This window comes from Lemur catta, chromosome 7, assembly GCF_020740605.2.
Source record: "Lemur catta isolate mLemCat1 chromosome 7, mLemCat1.pri, whole genome shotgun sequence".
NCBI classification, from domain to species: domain Eukaryota; kingdom Metazoa; phylum Chordata; class Mammalia; order Primates; family Lemuridae; genus Lemur; species Lemur catta.
In genome coordinates, this window is record NC_059134.1 from 65,562,431 (window position 1) to 65,576,248 (window position 13,818).

The 13,818-nt window shown below is 32.7% G+C and overlaps 1 protein-coding gene across 2 annotated transcripts in view; it reads right to left on the reverse strand.

Moving 5' to 3' along the window:
* The window catches only part of SBF2 (SET binding factor 2), a 397,036-nt gene that overhangs the window by 156,117 nt on the left and 227,101 nt on the right, over positions 1-13,818 (reverse strand). For both annotated transcript variants that reach the window (XM_045557501.1, XM_045557500.1), the window contains exons 8-13: positions 13,275-13,383; positions 10,987-11,100; positions 7,584-7,661; positions 6,402-6,515; positions 5,800-5,928; positions 3,580-3,678 (exon numbers count right to left, since the gene is read on the reverse strand). In XM_045557501.1, coding sequence (XP_045413457.1) covers positions 3,580-3,678; positions 5,800-5,928; positions 6,402-6,515; positions 7,584-7,661; positions 10,987-11,100; positions 13,275-13,383 — 643 coding nt within the window. The remainder of the gene's footprint in view (positions 1-3,579; positions 3,679-5,799; positions 5,929-6,401; positions 6,516-7,583; positions 7,662-10,986; positions 11,101-13,274; positions 13,384-13,818) is intronic.

Consider the following 13,818-nt stretch of genomic DNA (forward strand, 5'->3'; position numbering starts at 1 on the left):
TCATTTTATAAGTGTATATCAAGAAACACATGGATAGGGCAGCTAAGTAGTTAAATGTGCTCTCATGCAGACACTGAAGATTCAGAAAGCCAAAGTGGGCAGACCAACTCCTGCATTATCAATAGGGCCTGGAAAGAAAAGCTGGATAGATGTGTTGCCAATAATCTTCATGGTATAAATCCTGCCAGTGCTTACACAATTTATCTTTAATGTATTTAGTCACTTCCCTCTCCTTCATTCCACATACCCATTCCAGCAAAGTCACCAAATACTTTTCTTAATTATTCAGGAAGCTCCACAAAGCTAAAAGAGCAGCTAAACCTAGTTACAATTCATCCTACTCACATTCCTAAAACTCATTAAAAAGCGATATAAAGGAGTGGTAAGAAGAAACTGGAAAATTAAGGTATGTTTTTGAAATACTTGAAAGGGAAGTTAAAAGAGAGGCTACCGGACTTCAGTGCAATAAAGTATTTACAAATATTTGAATGGAATCACCAAGTCTCAATTCTAACACAATAATAAGGAAACAGTCAAATTATATGGTTGGTTTTTACTTACCAAATGGGAATTTTAGAAATGTGATTTTTTTCAAAAAGCTGACTAGTTAAAAATAGAACTATGTGGATTATGTTCCTTGCACTGACACCATCCCGCCTCCCTACCCCCAATTTCCTGCATGACCCCAGAAAGTAACTTTACCATCATGTTCTGCTTTTTAACTTTGAAAAGTGTTTACTTCAGGAATGTTGGGATCATCATGGACTACAGAAATCTTAGAACTAGAAGGAATCTCAGAAAGTCTGATCACAGTCCACTGGGATGGTCTCAAAATTCTTATTCTTCACATATGTGTATCCTCTTCTGAAGGATATTAGTAGAATTATGTATCTAGAAAATGCCTGGCACTAGTAGGTACTTAGTAAATATATACTTAAGGAATGGAATGTATTAAATTAAATGGATTATAATTGGATTGTGAAAAAAAGCCCAATAAGGGCTCGTGAATGTAGACTACACTTGAGGGGCTCATACCCCTAGGTAACACAGTTTCTTACATAGTAATATAGTACCTCATGATGATTGCTTTAAACATGTCATTTTAAAAGGACATAGATTGTGTTTTACATTTACCTTTAAGAATATATAATTACTAGATATTCATTTTATTGTAGTTTTCAGTTCTCTGTTGGCTTAGTGTAAGCTATAAATCATAAAATTTAAGTTCTAGGATGTCAAGGAAGGAACTGTTTATTTCATCTTTGCATTAAAGTGGCTTGGCACAGTCCCTTGCATACACTGGGCACTTAGTCATGTAATAGAGACAAACTTGTGTCAAAACCCCAACTCTGGTCACTTACTGGCTATAAAATTTTACAGTTCTGGAGTAGTCTTATAAAGATCTAAGAAATAAATATTCAGCTATTAAAAGGATCAGTCCATTTGACTGATTTTATTGAACTGATTCCCACTTGACATTCTGCTATTCTTTGAAGTCCATTAATAAATCATTCCCCCACCACGGCAAGAAAAAAACTTGCTAATCTCCATTTTGCTCACTTATCTACACCTGCCCACAGGGTCATTTCCAAGATCAAATGAGAAAGTATGTTAAAGTATCCATAAAGAACAAAGTGTAAAGTCAACTACTGGAAACATCACTACTTTTTCCAACTGGGGACAAGCCAGCCTCATGGTGAAAGAACATAGGCTTAGGAATTAGATAGATGAAAATCCCTGGGTTTAAAATCTGAATTCTTTCACTTAATAGCTGTGATATATGATCCTGAGCCAATCTTCCCCAATAAAATGGGGATAATGACACTGTCTTACATTGTTCTCATAAGGATTAGAGGTAATTTATGTAAAGTGCTTAATCCCATGTCTGGGATATTGTGCTAAACACTCAATATTTATTTTTATTATTGCAGGTCAACAGGAATTTCTCACGTGATCATGTTGTACATTACTTCTACACCCCTATCATATGTGGCAAAGATCACCACAAAACACAAATGTTTCTTCTAACAGAATTCTCTTTAAGTTTCAGCATACTAATAAAAAATACCTTTATTATATTAGGCATAGTTATAAATTACTAAAAATGTGGTGAGTCAATAAATGCAAGAAATATACCCTGGCATGCAAGTTGCCAGGAAAATCATTTATTTATACCTTTGCTAAACCAATATATTATGATTTAAAATGTGATATACATAGGGATACGAAAGTTAAGAAGTAACAGCCAATTAAAGTACCCGTGTGTTAAATAATTTAAAATAGAAACTAAATTTATATTTTGACAGGCACAAAAATGCTATGGCTGATGATTTGTGCATGTGTTAGTAATATTATTGTTCCTTTTCAATTACAGGCAAAGCATACGTATTTTTAGAATTTATAATGAACCACTAGCAACTGATAAAATAGAACTTAAGAATCTTCTACTTATTTACCAAAATTTAGATGAGCACAATTCAGAATGATTTTTTTGTTTTAATATGAAACCTCTGAATTTGCTTTGTTCTCTTTCAAAAAAGTATTCATTCCCTCAAAGGAAGGTCAAAATCTGAACAGAGAACTTAAAACTCAGAAATAATTGAATAATATGAAACAAAGAAACACATTTTAGTATCTCTGCTTTTATCCAATCAGTTCTCAGATTTCAAATGAAATGTGACAAAGCACTAATGACCCAATGTACAAAATGGTCCATCTATTCAAATAACTAAATTAAACAATACCTTTCGGGGCCAGGATACTGACCCCTAAGTCCTTCTTAACTCTATTTCCTTAAAAACACATCTTCCCTTAACTTTTCCCTGGAGGACTATACTTCCCACTGACTTTACTTTTCTTAGTAAAAGGACTCAAAGCTTCACAAGTAGGAGAAATGACCAGCACTCATAAGCCAAAATCCATTTTTCCACATATACATAATCTCCCTGTCATCTCAGGCTCTTTTCTTTACCGGTACACAAATGGTTATTCCACACTTTACCACATCCCAATCCTTTTCACTTGTTGCATTTCCTCTATCCAGGGAGTATTTTCCCCCTTATGTTTCTGTGGTCACTTGCCAATTTGCTTTCTTTTTCTCAGCTTTTCACGACCTGTCTGTTCAAAACAATGCAATTCAAACAATTTTCCTGAGCCAGCTGACAATCACTGTACCAAGCTGAAGCAGAGTCCATTGGTCAGTTTCATCTGAGGTGGTTCTGGTCTTCAATGGGTCTAAACTTTGTCTCACAAAAGAGAGCCAACTGAAAATCACAATGAGGGCAAATAACAAACTGAAAAATTGTGACTAATATGTTTTCATAATACAGTGATTGACAGGAAAATGACAAACCAAAAAATTATGACCAAGATGTTTTCATAATACTGTGATTGACAGGAAAATTACTTTGAAAAGCGTGGTCTATTTTGATATACAGTATTGACTGTAATATCTTATAATTTATAATCCAGACCAAAAAGATTATCACTAGAAAGAGGAAATTTTTTAGTTTTGCAAATGAGACTCTTTATTAATATTGTACTTTTAAAATTAATGGCTGTCTAAATAAATATACTTACATTTTTGAACAGTTGCTCAGCAAGTTCTCTGATATGCTTTATCATCTTCAGTGGGTTATTTTCTTCAACTTTAATTCTCTCTACTTCAAAGGCTACCAACTTGGAAAAAGAATCATATGGCAAAACATCAACTCCAAAATATGCCAAATTTAAAAACTATGTGTAATATCATATAATTTACAAACCAAAAATATCCAAAATATATACTATTTTTAAAACAAAATATTTTAGGTTTTTGGGTTTCACCTCTATTCTGGGATTTCAGTGTCAATCAAATCCTTGGATTATGCGGTGGTCCCTCCCTGATGATTTAGGGCCCTATTTCTTCCTGGGAAAAGTCATTTCTGGAACTCAGAGAGACTCTTGTCATTCCAAGGCCTCACTCAGAAAATTCTCTCACTCAGCAAGTCAAAAGGCTCCAAACTCTTCCTTAACTCACAAAACATGAACCAAACGTTTATGTCAGGCTGCTAAGACTCTAGTCCTGGTTCCACTGACTGTGCTCTGGGACAGGTCACTCAAACTCCTGACTTCAGCTTTCTCATCTCTAAAATAAGATGGAATAACAAAATGACTTTTGGGAGACTTCTAGTTCTCAAATTACATATATCCATCTCCCTATTAACTAATTTACTGAGAGAATGGTGTGAGTGTATGTACTTAGGGTGAAGGAAACAGGGCTGACAGGGAAAAAAAAAGCTTGTGGGAGGGCAAATAGATGGATAATAAAAAGGTGTAACACAGGATTCTTCCTTCTAGGAACTAATATATTCACAGGAGCAGATATACATATAAAACTATGGCTTTACCTATTCTAGGCCAGGATTCAGAAATATAACTTTTTAGTTGTGACGAAGCTGCCAGAGAGAGTTATTAAGGGAAATTTGGATAGAAAAGAAAGAGAGTACATAAACCAATATTACTATTCACGAAGCTTCAGAGACTAACAAAATGTAGGAGCTAGAAAGGATCTTAGAGAGCATCTAATTTAATCCCATAAAACATATGTATCAATTACTTAGTTTAGAATCTAAAGGCTGATATATATGTTAGTATAATCAATAATCAATCATATTAAATGTTAGTAATCAAGAGTTAACAACCAATAATTGAGTAGAAATAATTGTCCACTTTAGGATAACATCTCCTAAATCTTCATACATATGCTTTGTGTTATCAATTAAGGCATTTGATACAGGACTTCATACTTAGAACTAAAACATGTGCCTCTTCTTTAATTCTTACCTTTGAATACTTAAATATATTTACAGAGAATAAAAGATCCTTCTCCTCTGAACAAAGGATATTTAAGACCTTGATTCCTATCTTCTCTTTATAAAATAAAATCACCAGTAACAAAATATGACCACTATTAATTATTCTCCATTATCTTGGATGCTATAAGCATTGTTCTTTTATGAACTTGAAGGAACTTTTAGATTTTTGGTTCCAAAACAGTGCTCTTTCAGAAATTGAAATGGAAATAATATTCATTGTTCTATCCACCAGAATGGGCTGCTGTGAATATACGGTTAAATGATAAATGGAAAGATGCTTTTAAAAAGGAGAAAACACAATAAATGCAAAATAGCACCCTTATTTTGATTCACATCTGCCCTATTTCTCCATTCTATTTTATTTATTTTTAAATTTTTAACTCTGTAGGACTGAAGGCATATTTCTCCCTTTTATATGGCCAATTCTGTAAAGACAGAGACTAAATCTGTCTTCCATATATTTAGTATCTCCTTCAGGAGCTAGAGAAATGTTGATTATCGATTAGTAAGAATTCCACAAAGGTAAACTATGGCTCTATGACACTGATAGATTAAACGTAACTCCAGTATGAAGTCACATATCTATACATTAAAATTAGACCTTTCTCCCTATAAAACTTATTTTAAAAATCACTGTATTATTGCCTTCAAAAATAGTTCTATTTCTACAATCACTGTTCAATTTTCAAAACGATTTTAACCAACTATTCAAAATTCAGTACAAAAATTATATGTACTTCCAAGGCATCCTATAATTAATATTTTTTCTAATTTTTCTAATCCACATTACAAATATTAAGAGGTAAGCATAATAATAAATATTTGGATTATTTTATACTTAACATATATTTATGATTTTGTATAAATATTATTACTTCCATACTTTTAACTACTTATCTAATTATGTCTATAAAATAATGAACTTATTTTATAAGAACTATACCTCATCAAAGAGATCACAAGATCTATAAGGAGGACCTCTTTCGGAAACAAAACCTGCAAATGCCATTCCATTGAGTACTTTAGTGAGGAAATCGTTCTCGACCAAACCACGCTGCCCCAAGAAAGCTGTCTGTAAAGAAAGAAAATGTGAAGTAATAATTTATCACTTGGTAATGGACAAATTGTCAAAACAAAAATGTAATAATAATATCAAAGCCTGTATAAATGCCTTCATGTGTAAATAAGTGTTGTCATAAAATACATTTCTCTCAAATAGGATTTTTGTCTGATCTGAAATACTGCATGTATTGAAAAGAATAGAAATGAATCTGTATATATGGCAGAAGGAGAAACCAGAAATTAACACTCAACTTTAAAAGAAGAACCAATTTAAAGTTAACATACTCTAAAGGAAAACATTATGTCAGTTCGACAGTATTATTACAATAAGAACTATACAAAGCAGAGATTTTAAATAATCACATTTATTAGGCTCAAAACATGGCTCAAAACATATATGGTTAGAAAAGACAGTCAAGTAGTTCTATTAAATTAGAGTCTACTTTTTGGACAGATACATACAATACAGTACTGTTATCTTACTTTATGAAAATGTATTACTGGCTCTGCATGAATTCTTATAAGTTGTAGGCATGATCTATAGCCTTGGAAAAGTTGTGCAAATAATCTAAGGAAAACTGCTCGCACTTCTTTATCCTGAAAATATAAGGAAAAACATGTTAGGTAATTTAACTTCTTAAAAACAAATGAAATGTCATCAAGTCAAACAGGTGGAAAGTAAAAAGTTGGAAAGAATAAGTCTATCTGTGTTTTCCACATGTAAGACTCCTTTGTGGCAGCCTTGAGTGGGTGGCTAGTCCATCCCATTGCTGGGTAGCTTAGGATGGTCTTCATATGGAACCAAATAAAACTTCCCCCTAGTACACTGAATTTTCCTGTGGGGAAAAAATAAGTCATGAAGTCCTCTCTTTTACTATGTTAGAGAAGAGCATATATCCCAAGTCTTTTGATTTTTATATCTACTAAAAGAATTATAGTCATAAATATAAAAAGAAAAACTTATGCAATTCTTGCAAAGTTTATCTAATTTACATACATCTATTCGTATATTAATAAGGTATGACTTAAAATCTGTTTTGATAATTCAAGTTTTAATAGAATCATCGTTTTGGAATTGTAAGGAAATTTACAGATTTATTTAGTCAACCCCTTATTTAACTGATGATAAAATGAAGGTCAAGAATGCTTAAGTTAAATATTTGTTTATAGCTCTCTGAGGCTCCTCACTGGCTACAAAACTTGCCTCTAAGAAATGCATGAGGCAAAATAAAAAAAGGGGCCTCTATTACACATTCACCCTTTTTATACCTTCTAATTGGAACTATTTTCATCCACTCACTCCTCAAACTTGATTCTCTCCTATTATCAACATGTTTTATTTCCGTTTTTGTAAGCTTCTCTTTTGTTTTTAATCCTTGCGCCTGACCCTTTCGATTTGATGCTTGGCACAGTTACTTATTCATGTCTCCTCAGGGCAGGAGTTTAGCCCTACTTTCCTTCTGGTCAGTGCGCTGCCCCACCCCACAGCTCCGCCCTGAGTAGGATACAAGAAAAGTCAGTGGCAATTCTCCTAATTTCTAATTTGTGGCACTTTTTTATTATACTGTCCCCTTTTCCCTAAATTCACTCACCTTCTTTAATAACCCTACAAATAAAAGTACAGTTCTCTTTAAAAGCATCAAGTTTAAATATTAAACTTCTTACCAGCATTTTTGAGTGGGATAAAGCTGTTCGTGGAGGAGGAAAAGCATGATCTGCTACTTCCAAATCTGGGTGTAAAATCTAAAGTAAAGAAGTTTTGTTATGTTAATTATCTTAATATCAATAAAATCTATTCTTGGGGCAATAAGATGCAAAGTGTCAGTACATGAATTATGACATATGCCCTCCATGAAATTCAATTCAGTTAGCTGAGGTCTCTCTGTAGGTACTATTGTGGAAAGATCTCCACAACAAAACATTTAGTGAAAAGACATGTTCTAGAAAAATACACATAGTATGGTCTCAATTACTTAAAAATAAAATAAACCCTAAACCTATAAATGTACATACACTGATATACATATTAATGAGAATGAAGAGTTCTAAAAGGACATAACACTAAACCGTAAAATAGTAGAACCTCTGGGAATGGAATGGTCTGGGGCAGAGCTATTTGTCTAGATAGACGAATTTTTTTAAAACAGGCATTTGTTTTTATGTTTCCCAATGTATTTAAAAATGAACGAATGAATTAATTAATTGAAATACCGAGGAGAAAGGGAATAAGCTTTAGAACTTTGCAGTCTAGAAGAGCAAAAGTATAATATAATGTGACAAGTGCTATAAACAAATGAAGTATAATACATGAAATATAAAATATGATTAGTTAATTGTAGAGAGAGCTAAACAAAAAAGAAGGGAACATTTGAGTTAGGCTTTGAAGGAAAGCAGGTTGGGGAGAAGGTGTGGAGAAGGGCTCATGCAGGACTTACACAGAAAGAAACATGAAATTGCATCAGTATATAACTTTTGTCTTTGCAGAATCATTTTTAAATACTGAAGTTTTTGATGGTATACTTAGAATAGACAAAAAGACTCAAAATAATCCCTAAAAGCAACACTAAAATATCTACAATAATTATAACCCAATCACTGAATTATTATTATAATATCACTCATTATTATAATATCTTGGTGTCTATAAAGTCATACAACATGGTTATTATATAGTTTAAGTACTGTGGTGCCATTTGATAACAATTATTTACAAACCAAACAAAGCTCATTATACATGTGTGTCAAGGCTCCCACATGGCCCATCAAATCTGATCGTTTTTTGGTCCTAGCTTGACAATATACTCTGCACTTACCTCTTATTCACAGTACCACACTATAGCACATAATCCACCATTGTGCTTAATAACTATAACAATTGGTATACTCAGTTTTAGCAAAAATGAATTTTACACTTTGATTTGGTGGTACACGTGTTGCAGGTTAAGGTATATAAGTGTGCAGCAGAACACCAACCAGGAGCCATTGACATAAGAACTAAAATCTTAATCTTTGTTAATTTTGGTACTTAATCTCTAAATAATTATTAATATCACTAGTAAGTAATCACATATCAGAGTTAATCACTATAGGATTTCTAGAAACATTAAACTTTCTTCAGTCATTCAGATACTACCTTATCAGTTTTTGCTACATATACCTACTATCTGTACAATTACATACTTAATATTTTTCTTTAAATTGTCATTACATCAACTCGCCTTTTTAAAACTAGTATTTTCTTAGATATCATCATCTATGAAATCACAGGTTTTATGTGTGTTTATATTCAAATTTATATTTAAATACATGTTATAATAAATATATAATTATTAAAATATAAAAGGTTGACTACCTACCACCCAAAATAATTTCCATGCTTCACTTTGGGAAACAGTCACCTAGTCACATCTCTGTACATTTATTCTATAGCTAAAGACCAGGAAATAGGCCTAGATATGGGATGTAATTTGTTCAATAATATTGAGTGGCAGAATGTAGATTAGAGTTCAGGTTTCCTGTGTCCTACATTAGAGTCTTTTCTATTCTATTATACCTTGTATCTCAGATTACAGATTATATTAGGAAAAGTCAGTCTTCTCTAAATTTTTCCATTTCATGGATACCACTATAACAATATAAGGACTAATACAAATTTAAAAGTTCTCTGAGAATAAAATCCTTCCTAGTAATCCTAGACCTCTAAGTTTCTATGTAAGGGGGAAAAAACAGTTTCAAACAGCCTATACTGAAACATTATTGAAGAATATGAAGGCCTTAGTTCTAGTAATATCTTAAAAAAGAATGCAGAATTTCTAAAGTTCAGTTTTCTGATGATGGATAAATGAGCATCTAAAAGGCTGTCAGTAAAATAAAATAATGTGTTTTAAAAATTCAACTAAGGTAAAATAACTCAAAAAAATTAAATTTGTTTCAATAAGAAAAACCCAGGTCACAAGATTTTTAAAAATTTTACTGCATGGAATTCTGGACATTTAATGTATCAATAAGTCACATCTTTTCTGTAGTAACTTAAAAACCTTGGCAAGACAAAATCATTGTTTTGCAAGTACCAAAGAGGAATGAGATGCCAATAAGGAGGTTAGGGAACAGAAGCTAACTTCTAATGGTGGATCTTTGGGGAATCTTGGATTTCAAGCAAGAGTCTTGTCTTGTTTTCACAGGTGTATTTCTAATACCTAACAGTGTATCTGTTACATAATAGCTACTAAATAAATATGCTTGGGAGGATCACTTAAGGCCAGGAGTTTGAGACCCGGCTGGGCAACATAGTTAGACTCTGTTCTAAAAAAATGAAAAAAAAAATTAGCTGGGTGTGGTGGCACATGCCTGTAATCCCAGCTACTAGGAAGGCTGAGGTAGGAGGATCACTTGAGCCCAGCAGTTCGAGGCTGTGGTGAGCTATGATGGTACCATTGCACTCCAGCCTGGGTGACAGAGCAAGACTGTCTTTAAATAAATAAATAAATGAATAAATAAATGAATGAATGAATGAATAAGCAAGCTGAAGGAAAGAATGAATGTAAAACAAACATTCAGTTAGGATTCAAAGTATATTCTTTTCCTTTTTTATTTTGAGAGAGGGACTCACTCTGTTGCCTGAGATAGAGTACAGTGGCATCATCACAGCTCGCTGCAAACTCAAACTCCTGGGTTCAAGTGATCCTCCTGCCTTAGTCTTTCAAGTAGCTGGGACTGCAGGTACAAGTCACTGTGCGCAGCCAATTTTTCTGTCTTTTGTAAAGATGGGGTCTTGCTCTTGCTCGGGTTGGTCTCAAACTCCTGACCTCAAGTGATCTTCCAGCCTCGACCTCCCAAAGTGCTAGGATTACAGGCATGAGCCACTGTGCCCAGCCAGGATTCAAAGTATATTCTTTAGATAGCTACCTTGTAAATGAATTCTATTCTAAATACTATATGAAAATATATTCATGTTTCAAACATACAACTCACTGTTTAAAGTAATTACACTGATGAAGATTTTTATTTACAACTATCTTAGTTTCAGAGTTAATCAAGAGAAAATTACTATTAAAAAAAAAAGTCATACCAAAGAAAGAGCTGACTGAGTCTGATGTAGAAGTGGCTCTGGGAGAGAAGAAAGGTGAATACATTCAGGAATTTTAATAGTGCCTCCATCCAAATCTGCTATGATTACATCTAACTGAAAGAGATAAAAAAATTAATCTATAATTAATAAAATGCATTTGTGTTAAGCAAATTAATTTGGCCTTGACTAATTCAAAATGAGAAGAATCAGGTATGGAAGAGGCTCTTACATATCCATAGTATTAGAATTCTGGGTTCCTGGCTTCCCAGCTACCTCATATTTCCCAGCTTCCTTTGAAATTAGGTGTGGCATGTGACTAAATTTCTGCCAATAGAACATGAGAAATGATGTGTGTCTTCCAGCCCCTCAAAATAGAGGGTCTTGCGAGGCTCTCTTATGCTTGCTCTCTTTCTTCCTCTCATAGGCTAAAACTATAAACTGGCAGCAACCCAGTCTTCAGCTTTCAAATTGATGACAATCCCTAAGGGGATTCTGTTGGAGAAACAAGGAGGAAGGAAGCCTGGACCCTAAATAACTTCATAGAGCAAATTTGTCTGGCATAATGGAACATCTCCATTGACTGCTGCATGAATGTTAAATAAAACTCCATTTTGTTTGACCCAATGCATTTTGTTCCAGTTTTAGTATATGTGCTGCTGAAGCAAGCACAGAGCCATTGCATTTTAGATGCTTTATTATAACAGTTTAGTCATATCCTGAATAAATTAGCATTTATTATAAGAATTAACAAGCAAAGCAATTAGTATACGAAGGAGTACAGTTTAGGTGCTTATGAAAAAAACTGATTTTTAGCATTTTGCAAGAGTCTTCTTAAAAATAACTTACATGAAAATGTAAGAGAAACTAGCCAAGATTAGTGAAGTTGTTACACTGATAATATGATTATAATTCATTCTAATTTATTCATTAAAATTTAAAGAACTTTACATCTGGCAACACTTGGTTTGTCCTATCTCCAATGACTAATTATATATAAACCAGATGGATATGCTTTTAATTAGTACTAATTAGGTTTTATTAAATGTTTATTGATTTACACATATTTTTATATGGTGATAACTAAGTTATATAGGAAGCAGATATCAACATACAAAGTTAGAAAGAATGTTGAATGTATGAATGAGGGTCCTGTTTACAATTATAATGTTGAATAACCTTTTGTTAGTTTAAATGACACCTCTGATTTGATTATAACTATAATTATTGTGTAATACCAGAGAGCTTACTTCTTTGCAGGCATTTAAAACTAAAACAGAAGTAGAATTAGATAGTCTTAAGTATCAGTAGATCACAGATGCCATATAACCTAACCATTCAGTAAAGAATTTTTCTTATATTCCTTGAAAAGTGTCACGTAATTTGTTTTTTACACTCTACTTACAGTGCTTGAGAGTATACCCCTTATCTTACGTAAGGAAACCAGTTCCATCACTGGGCAGCTCTAATAGTTGGAAACACTTATATTGGGCAGAAATGTTTTTATATCCACTATACCCACTGATTCTATTTTAGCCTTTTAGAGTTATAAAAAATGAACCTTAACCCTTCTATTATAACAGTAATTTAAATATTTGCCTTTAGCTATAAAATAGTATCAGGTTATTACCTAAGAAAATTTCCTTAGGGCTTTAAAGAATATAGTTTCTAAACTCTTCATAATCTTGGATGTCCTTTTCTGAAGTGCTTTATTTTGTTACAGTCCCTTGTAATGTGTGATACACATAACTAAAAGCATTATTCCACAAGTGGTTTGAACGTAGAATATTACTTTTCCTTCTCTGGTATTTCTATTCATATGGTATTAAGAATACAAAAATGTGGTGGGGGCTCATACCAAACTTGTGTTTCACTAAAACATTTCACTCTTTTGCAAATGAGTGCTTTGTTAGTTATCAGCTATTTAGTATTGACAGGTCTCACTTCAAAATATGAATAAATCAAGCACCAATAACAAAAGTATAAACAGAATATTAATTTATTATCATCCTTTCTCACATGTAAGATGAGGAATACATTAAGATATATTTAATATGCCCAAAGAGGGGTATTTTAAAACATTAATGAACTCCTTTTAAAAATCTCCCATGCTTGCTATATGGCAAAAATAATGTATTTAGACTTTTCAATGATAATTTTCTTCCATACAGTCTTTTCTACTGAAATACAACAGATTTGAATATAGTACTTAGTTGAAATGTTACAGGACTCAAAGAAATAAGAGAAGCTTCTGGACTCAATAACTAGAAATTTTAAAGATGAATACTTACAAGTTCATGGACATCAGTTTTAAAGATAGAATGTACTCCAATAATGAAAGGTGTTGGGGAACTGAGAACTTCTAGCAGCTGAGCCGGGAGAATGGGAATATAAGGATAACTGGAAATAATAAAAATATGTCAGATATATTTGTTTTTCTACAATATAAACATATTTTCTTTCATTTTTATGCTGTATGAACTTTATATTACCTATGTTTAGAAATTATCAATATGTTCAAGCTGGTTAATACTAAAATTTTGGAAAAAATGATTTAGAAATCTTCATGTGAAAGATATGATCAGATATAAGAAGACAAAAAGTAAATGGAACCCAGGCCTGCTTCCTTATCCTTTATTTCTCCTTGGCAAGCAGTCTCTTTAGGTCCTTTAATATTGTTTGAAAGCATTTTTCCTTACATAGAAACTTGACATTAGACAGTAACACTGACTCCTAATAGGTCCTCCCCTCTCAATACTAGCCAATGACTTGTCTATATAGAACAATCATTCAAATTCCATTTTCTATACGTGATTTTTGTATTTAAGAATAGCA